General features: G+C 49.3%; 1 protein-coding gene across 7 annotated transcripts; it reads left to right on the top strand.

Moving 5' to 3' along the window:
• The first annotated feature begins 1169 nt into the window (after positions 1-1169).
• Positions 1170-20460, top strand: Csf2ra (colony stimulating factor 2 receptor subunit alpha). 7 transcript variants are annotated; one of them, XR_012444659.1, is made up of 13 exons: positions 1170-1348; positions 6308-6388; positions 9167-9276; positions 11657-11780; positions 11880-12009; positions 12129-12301; positions 12760-12893; positions 13539-13568; positions 14716-14851; positions 17511-17610; positions 19058-19193; positions 19455-19527; positions 20252-20319. XR_012444659.1 is itself a non-coding variant. In XM_074064427.1 (12 exons), exons 1-12 carry the CDS (start codon positions 1339-1341, stop codon positions 20348-20350), a joined length of 1200 nt encoding a protein of 399 aa, XP_073920528.1. In that variant the 5' UTR covers positions 1170-1338; the 3' UTR covers positions 20351-20460. The 7 variants fall into 7 exon arrangements, 6 of the variants coding, with proteins under 6 accessions (XP_073920528.1, XP_073920529.1, XP_073920533.1 ...); XM_074064427.1 differs by lacking the exon at positions 19058-19193 and having other exon boundaries at positions 20252-20460; XM_074064428.1 differs by lacking the exons at positions 6308-6388; positions 19058-19193 and having other exon boundaries at positions 20252-20460.
• Positions 20461-20559: the final 99 nt, after the last annotated feature.

The following is a 20559-nucleotide window of genomic DNA, read 5'->3' as shown; positions in this document are numbered from 1 at the left end:
GGGCATGGGACCTCATTTGGAAATAGGGTCTTTGCAGGTGGAATTGGGATCGTGAGATGAGGTCACCTGGAGCAGCTGTGGCACCCACGCCATTGGGCCAGGCCGCCATATTGGAATATGGTCGACTTCCACAGATCTGAAGGGAATAGGGTCTTTTACAAAAGCTGTGTCACCTGGGACCTCATTTGGCAATAAGGTCTTTGCAGATGGAATTACAGAAGCAGCAGCACCAAGGAGATGCAACTTCTCTGGGAACCAGGAGACAAAGGCCCTTGGACATATTCCAAACACTCATCTTGTGTCACACTGGGGACATTTTCTTGCAATGTGTCCCCAGAGCCCTATGCCAACTGTTTTCATCTGGTTCTGTTGGACCAAACTTTGGGCTGAATCCTGCACCATGTCTTAGGTGGATATTGTTTTAAAGTCCAGTTTTACCAAATAACACAGCATATGCAGCATGGTCTCCTTCCTCAATACTCTCATGATCGATAAGTGGTCACCCTTGGTATTGGTCACCCTGGTCACCTCCCAAGAGACCCGTTAGGTTGGTTCGGCTGGAATTTGCCTCCAGCTTGTTCTCTGCTTAGTAATTTTCCACTCACCAGCCAGATTTCAGTACTACAGGTGCTTGACTCACTTTCCCCATAATACCAGCTGTCATAAATCTCAAATTGTCCCTCGATCACTTCGATTAAGCACACATGCCGTGCCATATTTTGGCTGGGGGAGATCACCACAGCTTTTATTTGGCTTTTGGGGGTTTGTTTGCTTTTTGCAAGGCAGATTTTCACCAAATGAAGGGCAGGGAGACACCAAGCAGACCTCACAAGGACTTCCACAAAACCAACCATCACACGGGGGCCAACTGAGCTGCAGAATGCGCACAGATTTAAATTTTTCGTTTCTGAAATTCCTTTTGATTTAAAAACAATTATTTTTTGATGGTGGCGAGTCAAAATTGGCAACAAACCCACAAATAGGGCAGGCTTTCCGTATTTGGAAGGGAGCACAATCCTACACCAGAATCTCGGCTCCTCTCTTGCAATCATCCCTTCAGCTTCAGCCTGGCTGTGTATTTCTCAGAAATTGGGGTGAGACTCAAGGATTTCGCCTACGCTCGCCATCCTCCCCCTGTAGTTACATAAGCCTCAAATGGGGAAGCATGGGGCGGGTGGGAATCAGGAGAAAAAGGAAGCTCCTGGTGACAATGACATCTTCTGTGGCTCCATCCCTCAGCTCAGACAGACGGTCTGGGTCCTCATTCAAAGACAGCAGCCAGATGTTGGAGTCCTGGGGGACAGAGCCAAGAAAAGCAAATTGAAGGCCGCCAGCCTGATGTCTTGGAGTAAGTTCCCTTTATGCTGTGGTCCTTGACCTTGACGGGTCACTTTGCCGTGTCCTTCTGCTTCTCTTGCTGGTGCTAAGGGTTCCCATTCCAGATCGTCATGGACCTGAGATGAGAAATGGGGTGTAGGGGACCCTAAGTGTGGAGAGGGACCACACAGGAGCTCCAAGAGCATGTGGGCTGTGCATTTTGAGGTCTCCATGAGAATCAGCCAGTTTGCATTTAGACCTGTCCTTGGGGGCACTGAAGCCACCTGTCTTCTGCCAAGTTCAGTCTTGCAAATTCAAGCCCTAGGAGCTGCAAATTCTGGGGCCCCCCAAGGGCCAACAGCTTCTTATAAATGACGCATTGCAAAGCTTTGCATTAGATGGAGGAGCTGCTCCAATCCGTGGACCTCAGCAGAACTGATGTACAGGAGGGGAAAGGAAGAAGAGGCAGGTGGGTAGGCAGTTGTCCTAAACAAAAATGCCCCAAAATAGAGATTTCAAAGGAAAAGAAAAGGCTCATTTGGCTCATAAATTTGGAGGCTTTAAATCCCAGGCTTGGGAGCTCTTTATGGGGTAGCCTTGCATCCCTGGGTTGCTGCAAAACGCACAGCAGCGAGTGGGACGTGTAGAAAAGACCAAGGCGCTCCGGCGCTCTTGCGTTTATAGCAACCAATTCTCGCGATGATTAACCTAATCTCGCGATAACTGAGCCAGTCTCGCGTGCAAAGTCACCCAGGTGTCTCCAGGTAACTTTTTTCAAGCCTTAAAGCCATGGTGCTCTGTCGCGGTAACTGTACAAATCTCTCGATAACTTGTCCAAGGTTTCGGGTAATGAACTCAGTCTCGCGATAACTTACCCAAGGCTCCCGGTAAATGATCCAGTCTCGCGATAATTGGCCCATTCGTTTATTTAATGCAGTGTGTAATTTTTCTCCTACTAACGAATCCAGTCTTGCAAGAGCTAACCCACAAAGATGGTGTCCTCATGATCTAATTAAAATGTCCCCCAATTCTCGGTGGCAGTACAGGGGAACCCCAGCATGGGAGGGCATAACCTGTTTGGGTCACACACCATATCCAAACCCTCTCAGCTGTGGCTGCAAAATAATACTGGGTGATTTTGCATGCGTCTGAAATATGCAACACATGCAAATGCACAGAGACAAAGAAAATGCATTAATGGCCACCAGGAGCTGGGGGAAAGGAAGAGGGAAGTGATTGCTAGTGGGGCCAAGGTATTTTGGGGTGATCAGAAAACTCTGGGACAAAGATAGTGATGATGGTTGCACAATATTTGTCACTGAAGGCCCCTGAATTGGTGTCATCAAAAGGGCAAATTTAATGTGTCCTGTGAATTTTTATTGCTTATTTGTGTCCATATTAGGCAAGTCCTTTACCACTGACCTTCACTCCTCAACCCAAGGTCATGGGAATTTTTAATTGCATATTTTAAAATCAAGGTAAAAGTGAATGCAGGAAGGAAAGCAATCTGGCTCTGGGCAATTCTAGAGGGCTGCTGGTTTGGGAGAAATATTAAAGGTGAACACCCTGGACCACAACCTCTACGATACAGCCAGGAATCCCTGCAGACAGACAGACAGACAGAGAGACACAAAGACGCATGCCTCTCTGGGGGTCTTTGAGAGCATAAGGTCAAGTTGCTTTTTTTTTTTTCCCCAAAGCCAAGTTTAAAGAAGTTGATGGGTTTGCGCCATCACCACGAGGCCATAATAAGGCAAGTGGAAGTTGGAGTAAGAGGAAGTCGATTGGGGAAGTGACAAATGTCGGGAGAGTCATTGGGCATGTCGCACTCCTAGTGAGAAAGGTGTCCGTCCCCCTGGCACCTGCTGCAGAGCCAACCATGATGGAGGCCACTGAAGGAAACAAAATGGACCCAAGAAGAGAAAGGGCATGGAGTCTGTCTCCTTCTTCCACCTGTCTTGGGTTCATGGGGTGGAAGCTGGGTGAACCAAAAGCCAATGAACCAGACAAGTTTATGAAGGTGACAGGGCCAACTAAATATGTCCCAGAGGGGCCTGACGCTCATCATCCTGAGCAGGACAAAGGAAGAAAGACACTGGGGAGGCCATTATAGGACGGTCTTCAAAATGGAGAAAGAGAGGAGGAGGAGGAGGAAGAGAAGAGACTGGGGTCACAAGAGTCCTATCAAGGCCACGCCCCCAGTGACCTCACTTCCTCCCACTAGGCCACGCCTCCTGGAGGTCCCACCAAGTCTTATGAAGGCCACGCCCCCAGTGACCTCACTTCCTCCCACTAAGCCACGCCTCCTGGAGATCCCATCACCTCCCATCAAGGCCACGCCCCAATGAACTCACTTCCTCCTACTAGGCTCCACCTCTTAAAGGTCCCACCATGTGTCAATATAGCCATGATGGAAGGAAGGAGACAGAGAGGGAGAATAAAAGAAAAAAAAGAAAGGAAAGGAAGGAAGGAAGGAAGAAGAAAGAACTATGGTTAGTGCCGACTTCTAATAGCTTGAGCCTTCTGCCATCTTCTTGGTAATTTTGCCTTCCTGGCCTGTCCTGTAGCTGGAATCATGCCACACGTCACCTTTGTTCATGGGGAAGTTGGCTTTTATTTTATTTTGTTTTGTTTTTTTGAGGCAGGGTCCCTCTGTGTAGAGCAAGCTGCCCTTGACCTTGACATCCTGCTGTCCTGGCTCCTGAGTGCTGGGATTACAGGTGTGCACCACTGCACCCGGTTTGCTTCCTGAGATGGTGTAGGGGGTCATTGCAGTTGTGGTGTCTCTAGCTGTGTCAGGACAGCCACTAGGATGGGGGACATGGGGTCACCCCATCACCTGCAATACCTGCTGATAGCACCTGGATCCTACCTGCTGTCACACCTGGTTTCTTTGGTGTTTCTCACCATCCACCTTTGGATCCATCAGCTCTGTCTGACCTTCCCTAATTTGTCCTATGTTGCTCTGCATGGCCACGGACCTGAGTTCAATGACCCCAGAATTTTAGGGGGTTCAGTAAGAACAGCAGAGGTGTCTACAAACCTGGAGCGATTTAGGGCAAACCTGGAGTTGAACCTTGACACACACACACACGAATGGCATGGACCTGACCTTGCTTGGGTCAGAGTCACCCTAGCTTGTGTACTGCTGTCCCCCAAGAGGAAGGGCCTTCTTACTTTTGCACACTGAACTTAGCCAAAAGGTAGCTGCACCCTTCCCCAACAAAAAGGAGAGAAAAGCATAAATAATGCATGGCTTTGTTTATGGTCTGTGGTTGATGAAGACTTGCATTTTTTTCCTGGGACATCGATGTAGGATTGATATTGAAAGGCAGCCTGGGCAAAAAAAAAAAAAAAAAAGTGAGACCCCATCTGAAGCAATAAGTTGGGTGTGGTGGTTCATGTCTATAATCTCAGCTATGCAGGAGGCATAAATAGGAGGATGAAGGTCCAGAATTGCAAAAACAATTAATTTTAGGCAATGAGGAGGAAATATAGGTAGTTTCCACACCCCGAAGTTTCATGGGGTTGGTGTTGTGTCAATAAAGACCCAGGTCACCAGGGTGCCACATATGGCTGGGTGACATTAAGGGACAGGCTTTTGGGATACTGCTCAGTCCCTTTTCTACTTAAAAGTGCAACAGGACTCAGTCCGCTGTGTGATTATTCAGAAAATAAAGTGTCCCCACAAGGGAAGAGAAAACTTTGCCACTTATTTTTCTCAGAAAAGGGACAAGAGAGAAAGGAGAAGTGAGCGACCGTGGGTGTCGGGGGCCGGGAGGTCGAGGGCAGCCAGGGTTTTGTGCAGTGCGTGCCGTGTGCAACTGCACATGCACAGGGCTTCAGGGGACATTTTAGAGTTCATCGCGTGACTCTCTCTCTCTCTCTCTCTCTCTCTCTCTCTCTCTCTCTCTTTCTCTCTCTCTATCTCCTCTCTCTCACTCCCCTCTCTGTGTCTCTCCCTCTCTCTATGTCTCTCTCTCCTCTCTCTCTTTCTCTCTGCTTCTCCTCTCTGTCTCTCTCTCTCTCTCTCTCATCCCTGTCCTGTCACCTCTGACTCCTCCCTCTCTTTCCTTCTGTCTCTCCCCCTATTTCTCGTCTCCCTCTGTGTCTTTCTCTCTCCTCTCTTTCTCTCTCTCCTGTCTCCTCCCCCTCTCTCTCTTCCTCTCTCTCCCCTCTCTTTCTCTCTTTTCCTCTCTCTCTCCTGTCTCTCCTCTCTCTGCCATCTCTCTCTTTCTCTCTGTGTCTCTCTCCTTTCGTCTCTCCTTTCTCTCTCTCACTCTCCCTGTCCTCTTTCTCATCTCTCTGTCCTCTGTCTCTCCTCTCCTCTCTCTCTTTTACTCTCTCTCCTATTTCCCTCTCTGTCCCCTCTCTCTCTTGCTCTTGCTCTCTTTCTCTTCTCTCTATTTCTATTTCCTCTCTGTCTCTCTCACTCCCTTCACTCCACTCTCTCTCTCTCCTCTCTCTCTCCTCTCTGTCTCTCTCTCCTGTCTCCTCCCCCTCTCTCTCTTCCTCTCTCTCCCTCCCTCTCTTTCTCTCTCTTTTCCTCTCTCTCTTCTGTGTCTCCTCTCTGTCATCTCTGTCTTTCGTCTCTCCTTTTTTCTCTCTCTCACTCCCCCCTCCTTTCTCATCTCTCTGTCCTCTGTCCTCCTCTCCTCTCTTTTTCTCTCTCTCCTCTGCTTTCCCTCTCTGTCCTATCTCACTGTCTCTCTCTTTCTCTCTCTCTCCTCTCTCTCACTCTCTCTCATCTCTGTCTTTCTCTTCTCTATTTCTATTTCCTCTCTCTCTCTCTCTCCCCTCTCTCCACTCTCTCTATCTCTGTTTCTCCCTCTCTCTCCTCCGTCCTCTCTCTCTGCTCTTTCTCCCTCTCTCTTTCTCTCTCTCTCTTCCTCCTTTCTCTCTCTGTCTCTCTCCCTATGTCTTTCGCTCTCCTCTCTCCTCCCCGCTTTCTTTTTCTTCTCTCTCTGTCTCTCTCTTTCCTCTCTCACAGTCAGCCCCATGACCCCGGTGGCTCTGCTCCTCGTGTCCACGTCTCTGGTCCCCACGTTCCTCGTGACCCAGGCATCGCCAGGTGAGTGACCCGTGGGTGACATGGGTGACACATGGGTGCTGTGGGTGACATTTGGGTGACGTGGGTGACACGTGCCTCATCGTGTCCTGCAGTGTCACCGAGGTGTCCCCCGCAGCCCGGGGACATTTCCGTCGTTCCCGGGTCCACGTTCGTGTGACCTCAGTATTTCTCTTGGGGCGATCGCCGGTCACACACCGTGTCCCCGCTGTCCTCACCCCATTGTCACTCCGTCCCTGTCCATCACTCGCCACCACCCTACAGAGGAGGAAAACCTGTCCCCAACGATCCCACAACTGAGCGAAAGGCCACCAGGTGCTGGGGACCCAGGGGTGATGGGGACGCAAGTGCCCGGCTGAGGCTTTGCAGGAGTTTTAGAGCGACAAGTGGTTACTGCAAACTCTCTCTCTCTCTCTCTCTCCTCTTCTCTATCTGTCTCCATCTGTATCTACTCTCTGTGTGTCTATCTCTCTCTCTCTCTTTCTCTCTCTTCTCTCTCTCTCTCTCTCTCTCTCTCTCTCTTCTCTTCTCTATCTCCATCTGTATCTACTCTCTGTGTGTCTTTATCTCTCTCTCTCTTTCTCTCTCTCTTCTCTCTCTCTCTCTCTCTCTCTCCTCTATCTATCTCCATCTGTATCTACTCTCTGTGTGTCTTTATCTCTCTCTCTCTTTCTCTCTCTCTTCTCTCTCTCTCTCTCTCTCTCTCTCCTCTATCTATCTCCATCTGTATCTACTCTCTGTGTGTCTTTATCTCTCTCTCTCTTTCTCCCCTTTCTCTCTCTCTCTCTCTCTCTCTCTTCTTATCTCTTTCTCAGTCTCTTTTCATATCTGCTCTCTGTCGGTCTTTATCTCTCTCTATCTCTCTTTGTCTGTCTCCCTGGCTCTCTCTCCTTCTCTCTCTCTCTCCTTCTCTCTCTCTCTCCTTCTCTCTCTCTCTCCTTCTCTCTCTCTCTCCTTCTCTCTCTCTCTCCTTCTCTCTCTGTCTCCTTCTCTCTCTCTCTCTCTCTCCTATACCCTTGTTTCTCCCTCCCTGTCTGTCTCTCTCATTCTCTGTCTTCCTCACTCTCTTTCTCCCTCCCTCCCTTCTCTCTTTCTCTCTCTCCCACACCCATGTGTGAGGTGTCGCCTGCAGTGTTTTTGGGGTGCAAGGTCTTGATCCTATGTGACCCCATCCTAAGTCCAACACCACCTGCATTTTCTCCACTCCTTCAAAATCTTCTCTCTCTCTCTCTCTCTCTCTCTCTCTCTCTCTCTCTCTTTTTCAATCAACTGGCTTTGTCAGCCGCTGTCTCTGCCTTGTAAGCAATTGCACAGCCACCGTGTGTCCCTAATTTGCAATGACAACGACAAAATGCACAGCTGATTCCGAGGCATTGCTGCAAGTGGCCACCTGGGGGAGCTCAGGTCTCTCTCCTTGTGTCAGAGACGCCATTGTCACCCGGCCCGGGGTGACATGGCCACACAGCCACCAGCTTCTCCTCTTGTCACTCCTCGATATAAAAGAAGTCACCTGGTGCACTCATACAGCCATGGCTGGCGAGAGGTGCACTGAGCACAATGCACACCCAGGTGTCACCTCAGGTCAGGAATTGGGGACAAAGCCAGCCTGGGGGCCACTGCCAGCTCTGCACAGCAAGGAGGACCTTTGTTCAATATGGCGACGGGCACCGTAGTGAGCGGCTCAGAGCGAGATCCCCAGAGGTAAAAGGACGCCGGGTGCAATTTACATCTGATAAGATCTTGTCACTTGCTTTGGGGACACTTATCGGCCAGAGCCGGTACTTCTGACTGTGATCTTGGTTTTTTTGCATTTTGCATTGTGGGGTTTATGATGGAGGTTGGGGGGGCACAGAGGGTGGGGCGCTGTGCATATGTAGGAGTCCATCACTGTGCTCTGAGTGACACCTTTAGGGAGCCTGCGGGCAGAGAGACATTTTTGTATTATTTGTAACAATGGAGACCCAGGAACAGAGAGGTATAGCGTCCTGTGGAAAGTCACACAGCAGATTTTTGATTTTTGAAAGTCACTCAGATTTCTTTGTGTTTTTAAAAAAATTACTTTTAGAAATAGTTCATGTTGCATTGTGGAAATTTCACAGGGGCTTACCGTGTGCTTTTTAATTTGCAAAAATGGAGGATACAGATGTCACATCTCTGCCCTTCCTGAGGTGGCCCTGGCCACCTCCCTGTCTCGGGTACCTGTCACCAACAATGGCCAGTGTGGCCATTATGGAATACGATGAAGTCCTCTTGTTCTGGCCGGCGGGAGGGGGGTCTGGTGACATTATGGAAGTGTCCAGACAATGAGGACATGTCAGGGTCACCCCATGTCTGCCATGTTCAATGACTGACACACAAAATGCCCAGGCCACATGGGAAGACAGAGTTGTGACCTCCACCCTGCACAAAACAACACGTGAAACCAACCCTTTATCTAAAATAACCAACCCAGGAAGATGGCCTCATCTCAGTGAGACCCTAAAGGCTACTATATTGGTGTGAAGAGTGAAAACCCATTTGCTGTTGCTGTAACACATCCCCTGAGTCTGGGATGAGAAGGGGACAAACTGGCCATCATGACAGACCCATTGTGGTGACAACCCATTAACTGTGAACCCACAAATGGATGAATCCATTTGTGAAGGCAGGACCTGCACATCAAACCCTGAATTTAAGGTCTTACCCAAAAATACCACACCTGGGAAGTTGGTTGGGGATGTCCAGGGTTGGGGACAGACAAGGGAAGAGTTACAATAAGATTCAAGCAGCCATTTCTTCCAGGTCTCAATGTGACATTTGACCCAAGGACGATGACACTGCGATGGCCATGCCAGGAAAACACTACAAATGTCCGGTGCATCCTGATTCCCTGGGAAAAAGGACCCATCATGGTAAGTCTGATTCAAGAAATTTTATAAGATCACCATCCAGGTACAAATGGGGACAATACTGACTCATTTAAGATGCACTATGGACCTCAGGGATGAATGCAGGGACAGGGAGGAGCACCTAGTGTCCATGAGGTGGCCAGGGTCTGAGTCTTTGGGAACAGACCGGGTCTTACCCTAAAAGGACAAGATTCAGCTGTGTCCTGGTCACAGGTCATGTCAGATTTAGAGACAAAGTGACAGACATGAAAAGAGGGAAGGTGAGAAGAGGGAGACAGACACACATGGTGAAGCAAGAAAGGGATGGATGGGGGAATGGATGGATGAATGGATGGATGGATGGGTGGATGGATGGGTGGGTGGATGGGTGGATGGATGGGTGGGTGGATGGGTGGATGGATGGGTGGATGGATGGGTGGGTGGATGGGTGGATGGATGGGTGGGTGGATGGGTGGGTGGATGGGTGGATGGATGGGTGGATGGATGGATGGGTGGATGGGTGGATGGATGGGTGGATGGGTGGATGGATGGGTGGATGGGTGGATGGGTGGGTGGGTGGGTGGATGGGTGGATGGATGGGTGGATGGGTGGATGGATGGGTGGATAGCTGGGTGGATGGATGGATGGATGGATGGGTAGATGGATGGATGGATGGGTGGATGTGGATGGGTGGATGGATGGGTGGATGGATGGGTGGATGGGTGGATGGATGGGTGGATGGGTGGATGGATGGATGGATGGATGGGTGGATGGGTGGATGGATGGGTGGATGGGTGGATGGATGGATGGATGGGTGGATGGGTGGATGGATGGGTGGATGGGTGGATGGGTGGATGGATGGATGGATGGATGGATGGGTGGATGGATGGGTGGATGGATGGGTGGATGGGTGGATGGTTGGATGGATGGGTGGATGGGTGGATGGGTGGATGGGTGGGTGGATGGGTGGATGGATGGGTGGATGGATGGATGGGTGGATGGGTGGATGGATGGATGGATGCATGGATGGATGGGTGGATGGGTGGATGGGTGGATGGGTGGATGGATGGATGGGTGGATGGGTGGATGGGTGGATGGGTGGGTGGATGGGTGGATGGATGGGTGGGTGGATGGGTGGATGGGTGGATGGATGGATGGGTGGATGGATGGGTGAATGGGTGGATGGATGGATGGATGGGTGGATGGATGGATGGATGGGTGGATGGGTGGATGGATGGGTGGGTGGATGGGTGGATGGGTGGATGGATGGATGGGTGGATGGATGGGTGGATGGATGGGTGGATGGATGGATGGGTGGGTGGATGGATGGATGGGTGGATGGATGGGTGGATGGATGGGTGGATGGATGGGTGAATGGGTGGATGGATGGATGGATGGGTGGATGGATGGGTGGATGGGTGGATGGGTGAATGGGTGGATGGATGGATGGGTGGATGGGTGGATGGGTGGATGGATGGATGGATGGATGGATGGAAGGATGGGTGGATGGGTGGGTGGATGGGTGGATGGGTGGGTGGATGGATGAATGGGTGGATGGGTGGATGGATAGATGGATGCATGGATGGATGGGTGGATGGGTGGATGGGTGGGTGGATGGATGGATGGGTGGATGGGTGGATGGGTGGATGGATGGATGGATGGGTGGATGGATGGGTGGATGGGTGGGTGGATGGATGGGTGGGTGGGTGGAAGGATGGGTGGGTGGATGGATGGATGGATGGATGGAAGGATGGGTGGATGGGTGGGTGGATGGATGGGTGAATGGGTGGATGGGTGGATGAGTGGATGGATGGATGGATAGATGAATGTACAGAGGGATAGATGGACTGATGGATGGATGGTTGGGTGGATCAATGGTTTGGTGGATGGATAGAAAATTGTGTTCTCCCAGAACAGTCTCCCATCTCTGGCCACCCCCTGCCTGAGCAGAGTCTCCCATTTTGAACTTTTTGTGGTCACATCCATCTGCGGCCACCTGTCAGCACCGTGAAACTAGGGATGCCCCAAAAAGCCATCGTATGGGGACATTGACATTGTTGGTGGGATGAAGGTGTCACAGGAAAAACTATAGACATGGTGGAGCTTCCAATTCTTGGGCAGCCAGGATCAATTGCATGAAACCAGCAGAAAACCCCCCATCATCCCTGTAGACATCAGGAGAAGCCACCCTCCAGTCCCTGCCGCTCCATGTTCATTAAGCGACTTTCAAACCTTAGAACCCTTACACACAGGGCAATCGTGGGGCATCATTGGAGGTCAACAAAGGGGGTTTTCAGAAAAGAGGGGGTGCACATATCATAATGCAAGGTGAAAACAAACACCGTCAAAGTTCGTGGAGAAGGAAACGTGTTTTCTAAAGCTCTTCCCACTTGCACACTTGCAGTCCAGGGGTGGAGAATGTAGCTGCACCTTCATGCAAGAGTCTCTGCACCGAGGACTCACTCTTGAGGTTCAAGCTACTGTCAATCAAAGACCAGTTCAGGAAAAATTGCTGTACACTAACCCAGGTTTGAAAATAGCATTTGGGGTTTGCTTTAAGAACACCCCCTTACTTTGGGGAAGACAACTTTGGTGGTCCTTACAGTCTCTTTTCTGTCCCTTGCCAGGTGCAGACGGCACCGCTGTGCAAAATTTCTCCTGTTCCATCTACAATGCGGGGTTCATGAACTGCACGTGGGTGAAGGGTCGTGCAGCTCCTGACGATGTCCAGTATTTTATGTACATAAAAAACAAGAGGTGAGACCTTGCCTCATCTGTAGACACCCATAGGGAATATTACACAAGCAGGAAAAATGCTGACCCCACCCCCTCCCCTTCCTCTCTGATTGCTCTGGGGACACTTTGGCATCTTTCAGGACACTGCTAGAAATGGAATGTCCCTGTTACCTTCAAGAGTCGGGAATCCACACAGGATGTCACCTGAGCAACTTGTCATTGTTAAGTGTCAAAAGCTATGTCCTGGTGAATGGAAGCAGCCCAGCCATGGGGATCCAGTTTTTTGATTCCATTTTTTTAACCAAAGGAATAGGTGAGAATGAAAATTATTAGGTTCCAAGACTGACAGACTTTCATACTTCCTCAGTTCGGATTAGCACGAGGGCAAACGTGAAACACAATGGCAGGTGTGTCAGATATACGAATATTCAGTCAACTTCCCAGTAGCAAGACAGGGGGCCAACAGCTGTGTTTTGCAAACTGGGGAATTTGCACAGTACACAAAATGAACAACCAGAGCCACACCAGCCTCACCCCACTGCATCCCATGTCCACCTGCCTCCCTGGGGCTCCCCCACTGCGTCTGTCCTCAGTGTCCCCACCTGCCAGTCCTCTTGTCAACCCCACACCAACCTACACCTGCTCAGGATGTCACTTGTCCATCCAGGTGCTGTCACTGGCAGGGTTGAGCTGTATATCCTGAGTTGACTGGGGGTGGAATTTTGATGGTCACTGAGGGACACCACCAACTTCCCCCTGTTGTCCTAACAGAGAAACTGGACCCACCAGCCAATGTCACCGTCCACTGTAATGTGTCACACTGTCACGTGAGGTGGCACCAGCCAAGGACCTGGCACAGATTCACCCACCAGGACTTTCAGTACCAGCTGGACATCCAGAGACAGGTCAGAGGTCACGGCAAGGGACCATGGCCAAGCCTCTGGGGGGGGACAAAGGGAAATGTTCAACGTCCTAAGAGAGAGAGAGACAGAGGGATCCAGACGGACAGGGGACACTGCCTGCAGGACAGAGGAGACTGGAAAATCAAGTAGGGTAGGATGTAGGATGACCAACATCCCACAGGGACAAAGAAAGATGTCACAGGGGACAAAGTCCATGTCCAACAGGGGACACGGAAGGATGGAAGGGGATACAGATGGCCAGAGCGGTGACGGTGAAATGCACAGAAGAGCACGGATGACGCACTTCATTGAAATAGGACCTGGGAGAAAGGAAAAGGACATGTGTCCCTGGACAGTGATGACCGGGATGGTTTTTCTCTTGTGTCCCCTGTGTATACAAAATGTGGGTTTCGTCCATGTCCCTTGTGTCACCTGCTGTGTCACCTGAGCAGGTACAGTATGGTGTGCAGATCTTTTCCTTCCCTCCATCCCGGCCTATCATTAAGGGTGCTTGGATTTAAGTCCTCTGTCCTGTACCCCCAAAATTTCTGGTCACCTGAACCCCAAGAGTGGGCTTAGCTTGAACTTTGTTGAAAATCTTTTAAAATTGGAAAACCTAAAACCTTCTTGTTTTTTTTTTTTTTCTAGAACATCGATCCAGGAAATCTAAATCCACTGGTAAGTTTGACCCCCCAAAAACTCAGCCTTGTTAATCACTTCTATGTGAGCCCTAAAATGTCACCTCGCTAATTCCCTGTGACCACGACGGGGTGTGTCCTGTTCCCAGGGTCCAAGGTCTTTATCAATGACTCAAATCCCTAGTGGCACAGGAGTCCCCTTTCATTCCCACAAAGCGACATCTCTTTGTATTTCTAGTGGCATTTGTGGGATTTTTGGGGGGGGGATTCCTTATATCCTACTAATTTCACATTCTAGTTCTGTTTTATAATCCATTTAATGCATATTATGGAGACTTTTTTTGTTTTTTCTCCAAAAGTCCTGGATAGAAATACCGTTCGTGCTCCTTTGTGCAATGGCATTTTGCATCTGACCATCACCACTCTGACCTTCGGTCCTAATGTCCTCATATTCTCTGTCCCATTTCTGGGGCAGTTCGTGTCAATATTTGTCCCTAAACTCTCCATCTATATTTACAATAGAAACCCTATAAATTGTTATAGGGCCCACTCTGCTTGTTTTAACTTTTTCCCATAAAACCACAGGAGCCTTACACAATTGTCTCCTGGTCGCTGTGGGACTCGGTGACACGTCTTTCCTCGAGGACCAAAATCCGCACAACTGCTTTCTATGAAATAGTGTTATATTTTCATTAAAACCTATCACATTTTCAATGTATTTTAAATCACTTCAAGATGACTTACCAAAACTAATATAATTATATTCATCATTAAATAGCACTGTAAATAATTGTTACACTATATTTATTTAGAAAAAAATAACAACAAAAAAAACCCAGACATTTTTTTCTAAATATTGTTGCACCTGTGTTTGATTGAATTCACAGACATAGGGGGTCACAGATTATCCCGATATTTTTAATATGTGATGATCCAAATTCTGCCACACAGCCACTTTTTCATGCTTTTTTTCTTTTTAACTTTATTCGTATTATGTTGCATTTATTTTTGGCACAGGGTCTCTCCTAGATTGGCCTTGAACCCACAATCCTCCTGGCTGGAATTGTAGGCGTCTACTACTGAGCCCAACTGGTTTTGAAGTTTTTTCAATTCATTTTATTCCTTTTGTTTTCCCCCTTGGATGGACGCGGTTGCTAACTTTCTGCTTTTTGTTCCACCCCCCAAAGATCAACATTTCGGGTAATTCAGAAAATAAATACCATTTTCCAAGCCCTGAGCCCAGACACAAGCACACGGTGCAGATCCGGGTTGCGGACACCCGCCGACCACAGTGGAGCGCGTGGAGCCGGCCAGTGGAATTCGGTGAGGGGACAAAACACAGGGCATTGGGACTGGGGACACAGAGGGCCAGCGGTGACATCAGGTGCATGTGGGATGAAGGGGAGGGACATGGCAGCTGGCTCTGGGCACCAGGTTTTGAGGGAATCCTCCCTTGGGGCTCATCACGGTCAGCACTAGTGTCACCAGGTACAAAGATGGCTGTCCCCGCTGTGGGCTGGTGGCACTTTGGTGGCCTGGCTGGCTTGTTTCCAGTCACAGCCAAGAGCTGATTTGACTGTGACCCAAAAATAGAGTGGTTTAAGGTCCCCTCGAAAGCTGAGCCTCATTCCTAACTGGACCTGGTCACACAGCCTGGGAAAGTCAGACTCCTGTGTTCAGTCACCTGTATGCGGTCACCTGCGTGAGGTCACCTGCGTGAGTTTATCTGCGTGAGGTCACCAGTGTGGAGTCACCTGTGTGAGGTCACCTGCGTGAGGTCACCTGTGTGAGTTTATCTGCGTGAGGTCACCAGTGTGGAGTCACCTGCGTGAGGTCACCTGTGTGAGTTTATCTGCATGAGGTCACCTGTGTGAGGTCACCTGTGTGAGGTCACCTGTGTGAGTTTATCTGCGTGAGGTCACCAGTGTGGAGTCACCTGTGTGAGGTCACCTGTGTGAGGTCACCTGTGTGAGTTTATCTGCGTGAGGTCACCAGTGTGGAGTCACCTGTGTGAGGTCACCTGTGTGAGGTCACCTGTGTGAGTTTATCTGCGTGAGGTCACCTGTGGGAGGTCACCTGTGTGAGGTCACCTGTGTGGAGTCACCTCTGTGAGGTCACCTGCGTGAGGTCACCTGCGTGAGGTCACCTGTGTGAGCTTATCTGCGTGAGGTCACCTGTGTGAGGTCACCTGTGTGGAGTCACCTGTGTGAGGTCACCTGTGTGAGGTCACCTGCGTGAGCTTATCTGCGTGAGGTCACCGGTGTGGAGTCACCTGTGGAGTGACCACGTGAGGTCACGTGGTCAGCTGTGTGGGTTGGGGACGTCCTGTGAATGGGAGCTGGAATGGGTGGCCTTTGTTTCCATCTCCAAAATGGCAAAAAAAGAAAAGAAAAATTCCAGAAAGCAATTTTATGCATAAATTTTTTGTGATACAAAACCAGTGAGTCTCTGAATTGCAATTTATGCACCTGACAGCCAAGTCCATAAGTCATTGATGTATCAATTGCTTATTAATAATTGATCACTTATCAGTTATTTATTGGTGGTTTGTTATTAATTTACTAATTCACAATAAAATTACTTCCATGAAATTAAAAGAATGGGAGAAAATATTCGCAAATTCTCACAATTTTAGGATCCTGATATCCACCACATGTCAAATGCACTAAAAATTCAACAACAAGGACAGAAAAACACACAACCCGATTTAAAAATAGGTTTAAAAAAACGGCTCGAAGAGGGAAAAGAAAAGCAGACATATTTCTGGGCGTATCGATCTTTCCTTGGTGTGTGGTGTTGATTTTCAATTTAAATCGCAGGTGGGAATATTGTAATTCTCCTCGGAGTTACTGTTAAGAAGTTGAATTGGATTTCATATTAAACTGGACTTACTGTACCGAGTATATCCTAACAGAATAGCTTACAGATTTTCTGTAGGGTTTTCTTTAAAATCATAAATGAGAAATCCCTCTTAGATCTCAGTTGTAACTCAAACTTTTAGAATTTGGCTTATTCTCTGCAATAAATAATTTTGTCAAAAATTCAGATGTTCCATATTATGTCAAATATTTTATTTTTTTAAAATATGAACGCACATGTAAAATATATAATTTTTGTGATGTGACACATTTTCTGTGTTAATCTGTAAAAATGTCAAAGTAAACATTAAATTTAGCCAACAATCCTGGTGGCATTGGGTTTTCAAATGAGATTTTCAAATATTAACAGTTAAAATGTGTCCTATGACTAGAAAAAAAAATTTTTTTGGTTCAAGGTGCATATTTCAGAAAATACATAAAATTGTAATAAATGCGCCCTTTTTATAACAAATTTCCACCAAAGTGTGCAAAATTTGAGCTAGACACAAGAAATGTGATTTTTTTGTTTTTGGAGGTGGGTCTCACTATAACAGCCCAGGGTGACCTTGAACCTACTCTGTGGCCCAGGGTGACCTTGAACTTGCAGTATTCCTGCCTCCAACTCCTGAGGGCTGGGATTACGGGCGTGCGCTGCGTTGCCCAGCTCGAAAGAAACTTTTCAGGACTGCGGATGAGGTTCGGAGCAATTGCTTAGCAGACGTGAGGCCCGGGGCTCCATCCCCAGCACAAATCAATCAATCAATTCAATATTACGCACTTAAATAAATAAATATTGAAATGCCTTCAAGAGAAAATCAGTTTTCAAAAAATCCGCACACCTAGCAATGTTCATTTTCTCTTTTGCCATTTTTTTCAAAGCTGTCCCGTACTTGAGGGGCTTTGGGCTTTTGTGGGTGGCGTTGCAGAAAAGATATTTGGTGTCATTTCGTGTCCTGGCCCCCAATGGAGGCCATAAGTAATGTGGGTCCCCCCCAATGGTGGTGTGTCCCCCCGCGATGGTGACATGTACCTCCCGTTATGGTGGCATGACTCCCCAGGGGTTACATGTCCCCTCCATAATGGTGGCGTGTCCCCCCCAGGCAGCTTCTCTGTGTCCCCCCCAGGCTCAGAGGACATGACAGCCACCATCCTGCACCTGCATCTGCTGCTGGTGGCCCTGGGGACACTCATCTGTGCCCTGATGCTCCTGCTCCTCCTCAAAAGGTGGGTGACCCCCGAACAGGCCGCACACCCCACAAGGGTCGGGGGGGTGCTGGCTGCAAAGGTGGAGGCAGCTGTCGGAGAGACAGACAGACAAAGAAAAAGAGAGAGGAGAGAGAGGATGCAGAGATAGAGAGTAGAGAGAGATAAAGGGAGTAAGAGAGATAGGAGAGAGAGAGAGGAGAGAGACAAAATAGAAAAAGAAAGGAGACAAAAACAGAGAGAGAGAGAGAGAAAAGAGATGAGAGAGGCAGAGAGAGGAGAGACAGAGAAAGAAAAAGGAAAGACAGAGGGAAAGTACTCAGAGAGAGAGAGAGAGAGAGAGAGTACAAAGAGGGACAGACAGAGAGTCACAGAAGAGAGAAAGAAACAGGATAGAGAAATAGAGACAAAGAGAGGGAGAGAGAGAGAGAGGGAGAGAGAGAGAGGGAGAGAGAGAGAGCAGAGGGAAAAGAGGCACACAGAGAGAGAGACAAAGAGCAGATGGAGAGAAATGGACAGAGAGAGTAGGGGAGACAGCATTGAGAGGGGCAGAGAGACACAGGAAAAAGAGAGAGTAGAGAGAGTAGAGCGACACAGAGAGAGAGCAGAGGGAGAGGAGAGAGAGAGAGAGTAGATAGAGAACAGAGACAGAGAAACAGAGAGACAAAGAGTGAGTAGAGAGAGTCAGAGTAGAGAGAGAGATAGACCCAGAGAGGCACAGAGGAGAGAGAGAGGAGCGCGAGAAGCCCAGGTGATGCCCCCAGGGCACATGGATTGCAGTGGGTGAAGGGACGATGAGAAAAAATGGTGTCCCCCTCCCGCATTCTTCACAGAGCCCAAGGCAGCCTCACCATGGCCCCCGTGCCCCAGGGCCTCACCTCACTCTTGGGGTTCCCACAAGCCCAGGGATCCCCGGGATGCCTCCTGTTGCCAGTGGTGGCTGATGGCTGTGATTTCCCTCAAAATGGGTCTCTGTCCCTGTCCTACCTGGTGTGTGGTGTACACTGTCCCCACAGTAACACACCTGTCGAACACAACAGTGACAGGACACCGGTCCCCAAATCTGCAGGTGAAGACCCTATTTCCAAATGGGGTCCCATGCTCAGGTCCCAGGTGACACAGCTTTTGGAAAAGACACTTTTCCCTTCAGTTCTATGGAACTCGACCATATTCCAATATGGCGGCCTGGCCCAGTGGAGTGGGTGACACAGCTGGTCCAGGATGACCTCATCTCAGGATTCCAATTCCATCTGCAAAGACCCTATTTCCAAATGGGGTCCCATGCTCAGGTCCCAGGTGACACACCTTTTGGAAAAGTCACTTTTCCCTTCAGTTCTATGGAACGTGACCTTATTCCAATATGGCGGCCTGGCCCAGTGGAGTGGGTCCACGATGAGCTCCTCTCAAGAGCCTCAACTCCATCTGCAAAGAGTCTATTTCCAAATGAGGCCCCATTCCCAAATTTTAGAGTTCAAGAAGACTTATATTCTGGAGGGAGGACCTCATACAGACGAGTCTAAACAAATGGTGACATTGTGGGATTAGAGATGCTTGATCTGCAGAAAGGAAGAAAAGAAGCGACGTTGTAAAAATGCAACAAGACTGTGAGTCTTTTCTAGAATAAAACATGGCGGTTCAGTGAAAATGTGTAAATAATGAATGAAAGGGAACCCTGAACCCCTAAAGTGTGACCTTGAGTGACGGCGGGAGTGTCCTCTAGCGTCCCCCATAGGGATCTTGTCACCTCCAGGGACTTGGCTGGTGACATTGGTGTCACCGCTCTGGGCTCCGAGGTGGTCAGCAAGGTGACCATGGGGAAACTCACCATCCCAGTGACCTTGTCATCCTCCATCTCTGTCCTCTAGGTTCGTGGGGACCTGTGATCTGTTCCCCACAATCCCACAGGTGAGGGACAAAGTAAGCGACAACCACCAGCAGGTGAGAGCGAGCGCCGCGGGGGGGGTCTGTCAGGGTGACCCTGTCTTCTTGGGGTCGGGGTCTTCTCTGTGAGATTGTGGGGACCTAGGGATGGGGAAGATGGAGGAGGAGATGGACAGAGAGAGGAGAGAGATTGAGGACAAGGAAAGAGAGACACAGGGTCAGGGTGCTCTTTGAGCTTGTGGGGGACAGAGGAGAGGGAGGACAGACAGACAGAGAGAGGCAGAGAGGAGACAGCAGCCACAGGAGCGAGATCCCCGATGGTCCGAAGATGTCACACCTGTGCCCCAAGATCTCCAGCTGTCCCCATCCCACCTGGCACTTCCCAGCCAACACCTGCTTCTTCTTCCCACCTTTGTCCACCTACAGTGACCTGTCCACCTGGTCACAGGTCACATGTCACACTCGCTGCCATCCTCAGCCAGCTTTCTGTCACCCTTCCACATAAACCAGCATCATCCTTTCTGTGGACCCCACTTTCCAGGGACGTCCACCTGGGGCTCCTGGACACACCGACACCTGCATCTTTGACTCCAGACTTTGACCAACTGCAGGACCTTTGCACGTCTGTGTCTTAATCCAAGTCCCCCACTGCTCCCAGCCTCCTCTGACCACATCCTGCCTCATTTTTCCATGACAAGAGACCCCTTTTTTCCACCCCAAATCCTTCTTAGAAGAAAAATGACCCCCACACTGACCCTCGCTCTCTCTTTTGTTCCCTCAGACTGTCTGGGAGGATTTTGTGCGGGGACCGGGGAAAGGTGAGGACGAAGAGGTCCTGACCGTAGAAGAGGTGTCGAATCCCTTTGGTGGCCATGTGTGAACCAGGTGGACACTTCCGGTCCACTATTATGGAAATTTCTTGTGATGTTCCAAGACTTTATAGAACTTTCTTTTTACTGAAAAAAAATTAAAATGAAAACAAATACGGTGTTTGCAGATTCCTGTCCCCTTTGGATGTGACCATGGATAGGAGGTGTAGTGACCTCCATCAGAGCTGGCCTCTCTGTCACAGGTTTGAATCTGTCACCT

The sequence above is a fragment of the Castor canadensis genome, chromosome X (genome assembly GCF_047511655.1).
Source record: "Castor canadensis chromosome X, mCasCan1.hap1v2, whole genome shotgun sequence".
In the NCBI taxonomy this organism is placed as follows: domain Eukaryota; kingdom Metazoa; phylum Chordata; class Mammalia; order Rodentia; family Castoridae; genus Castor; species Castor canadensis.
This window is presented reverse-complemented; position numbering and strand designations above follow the sequence as displayed.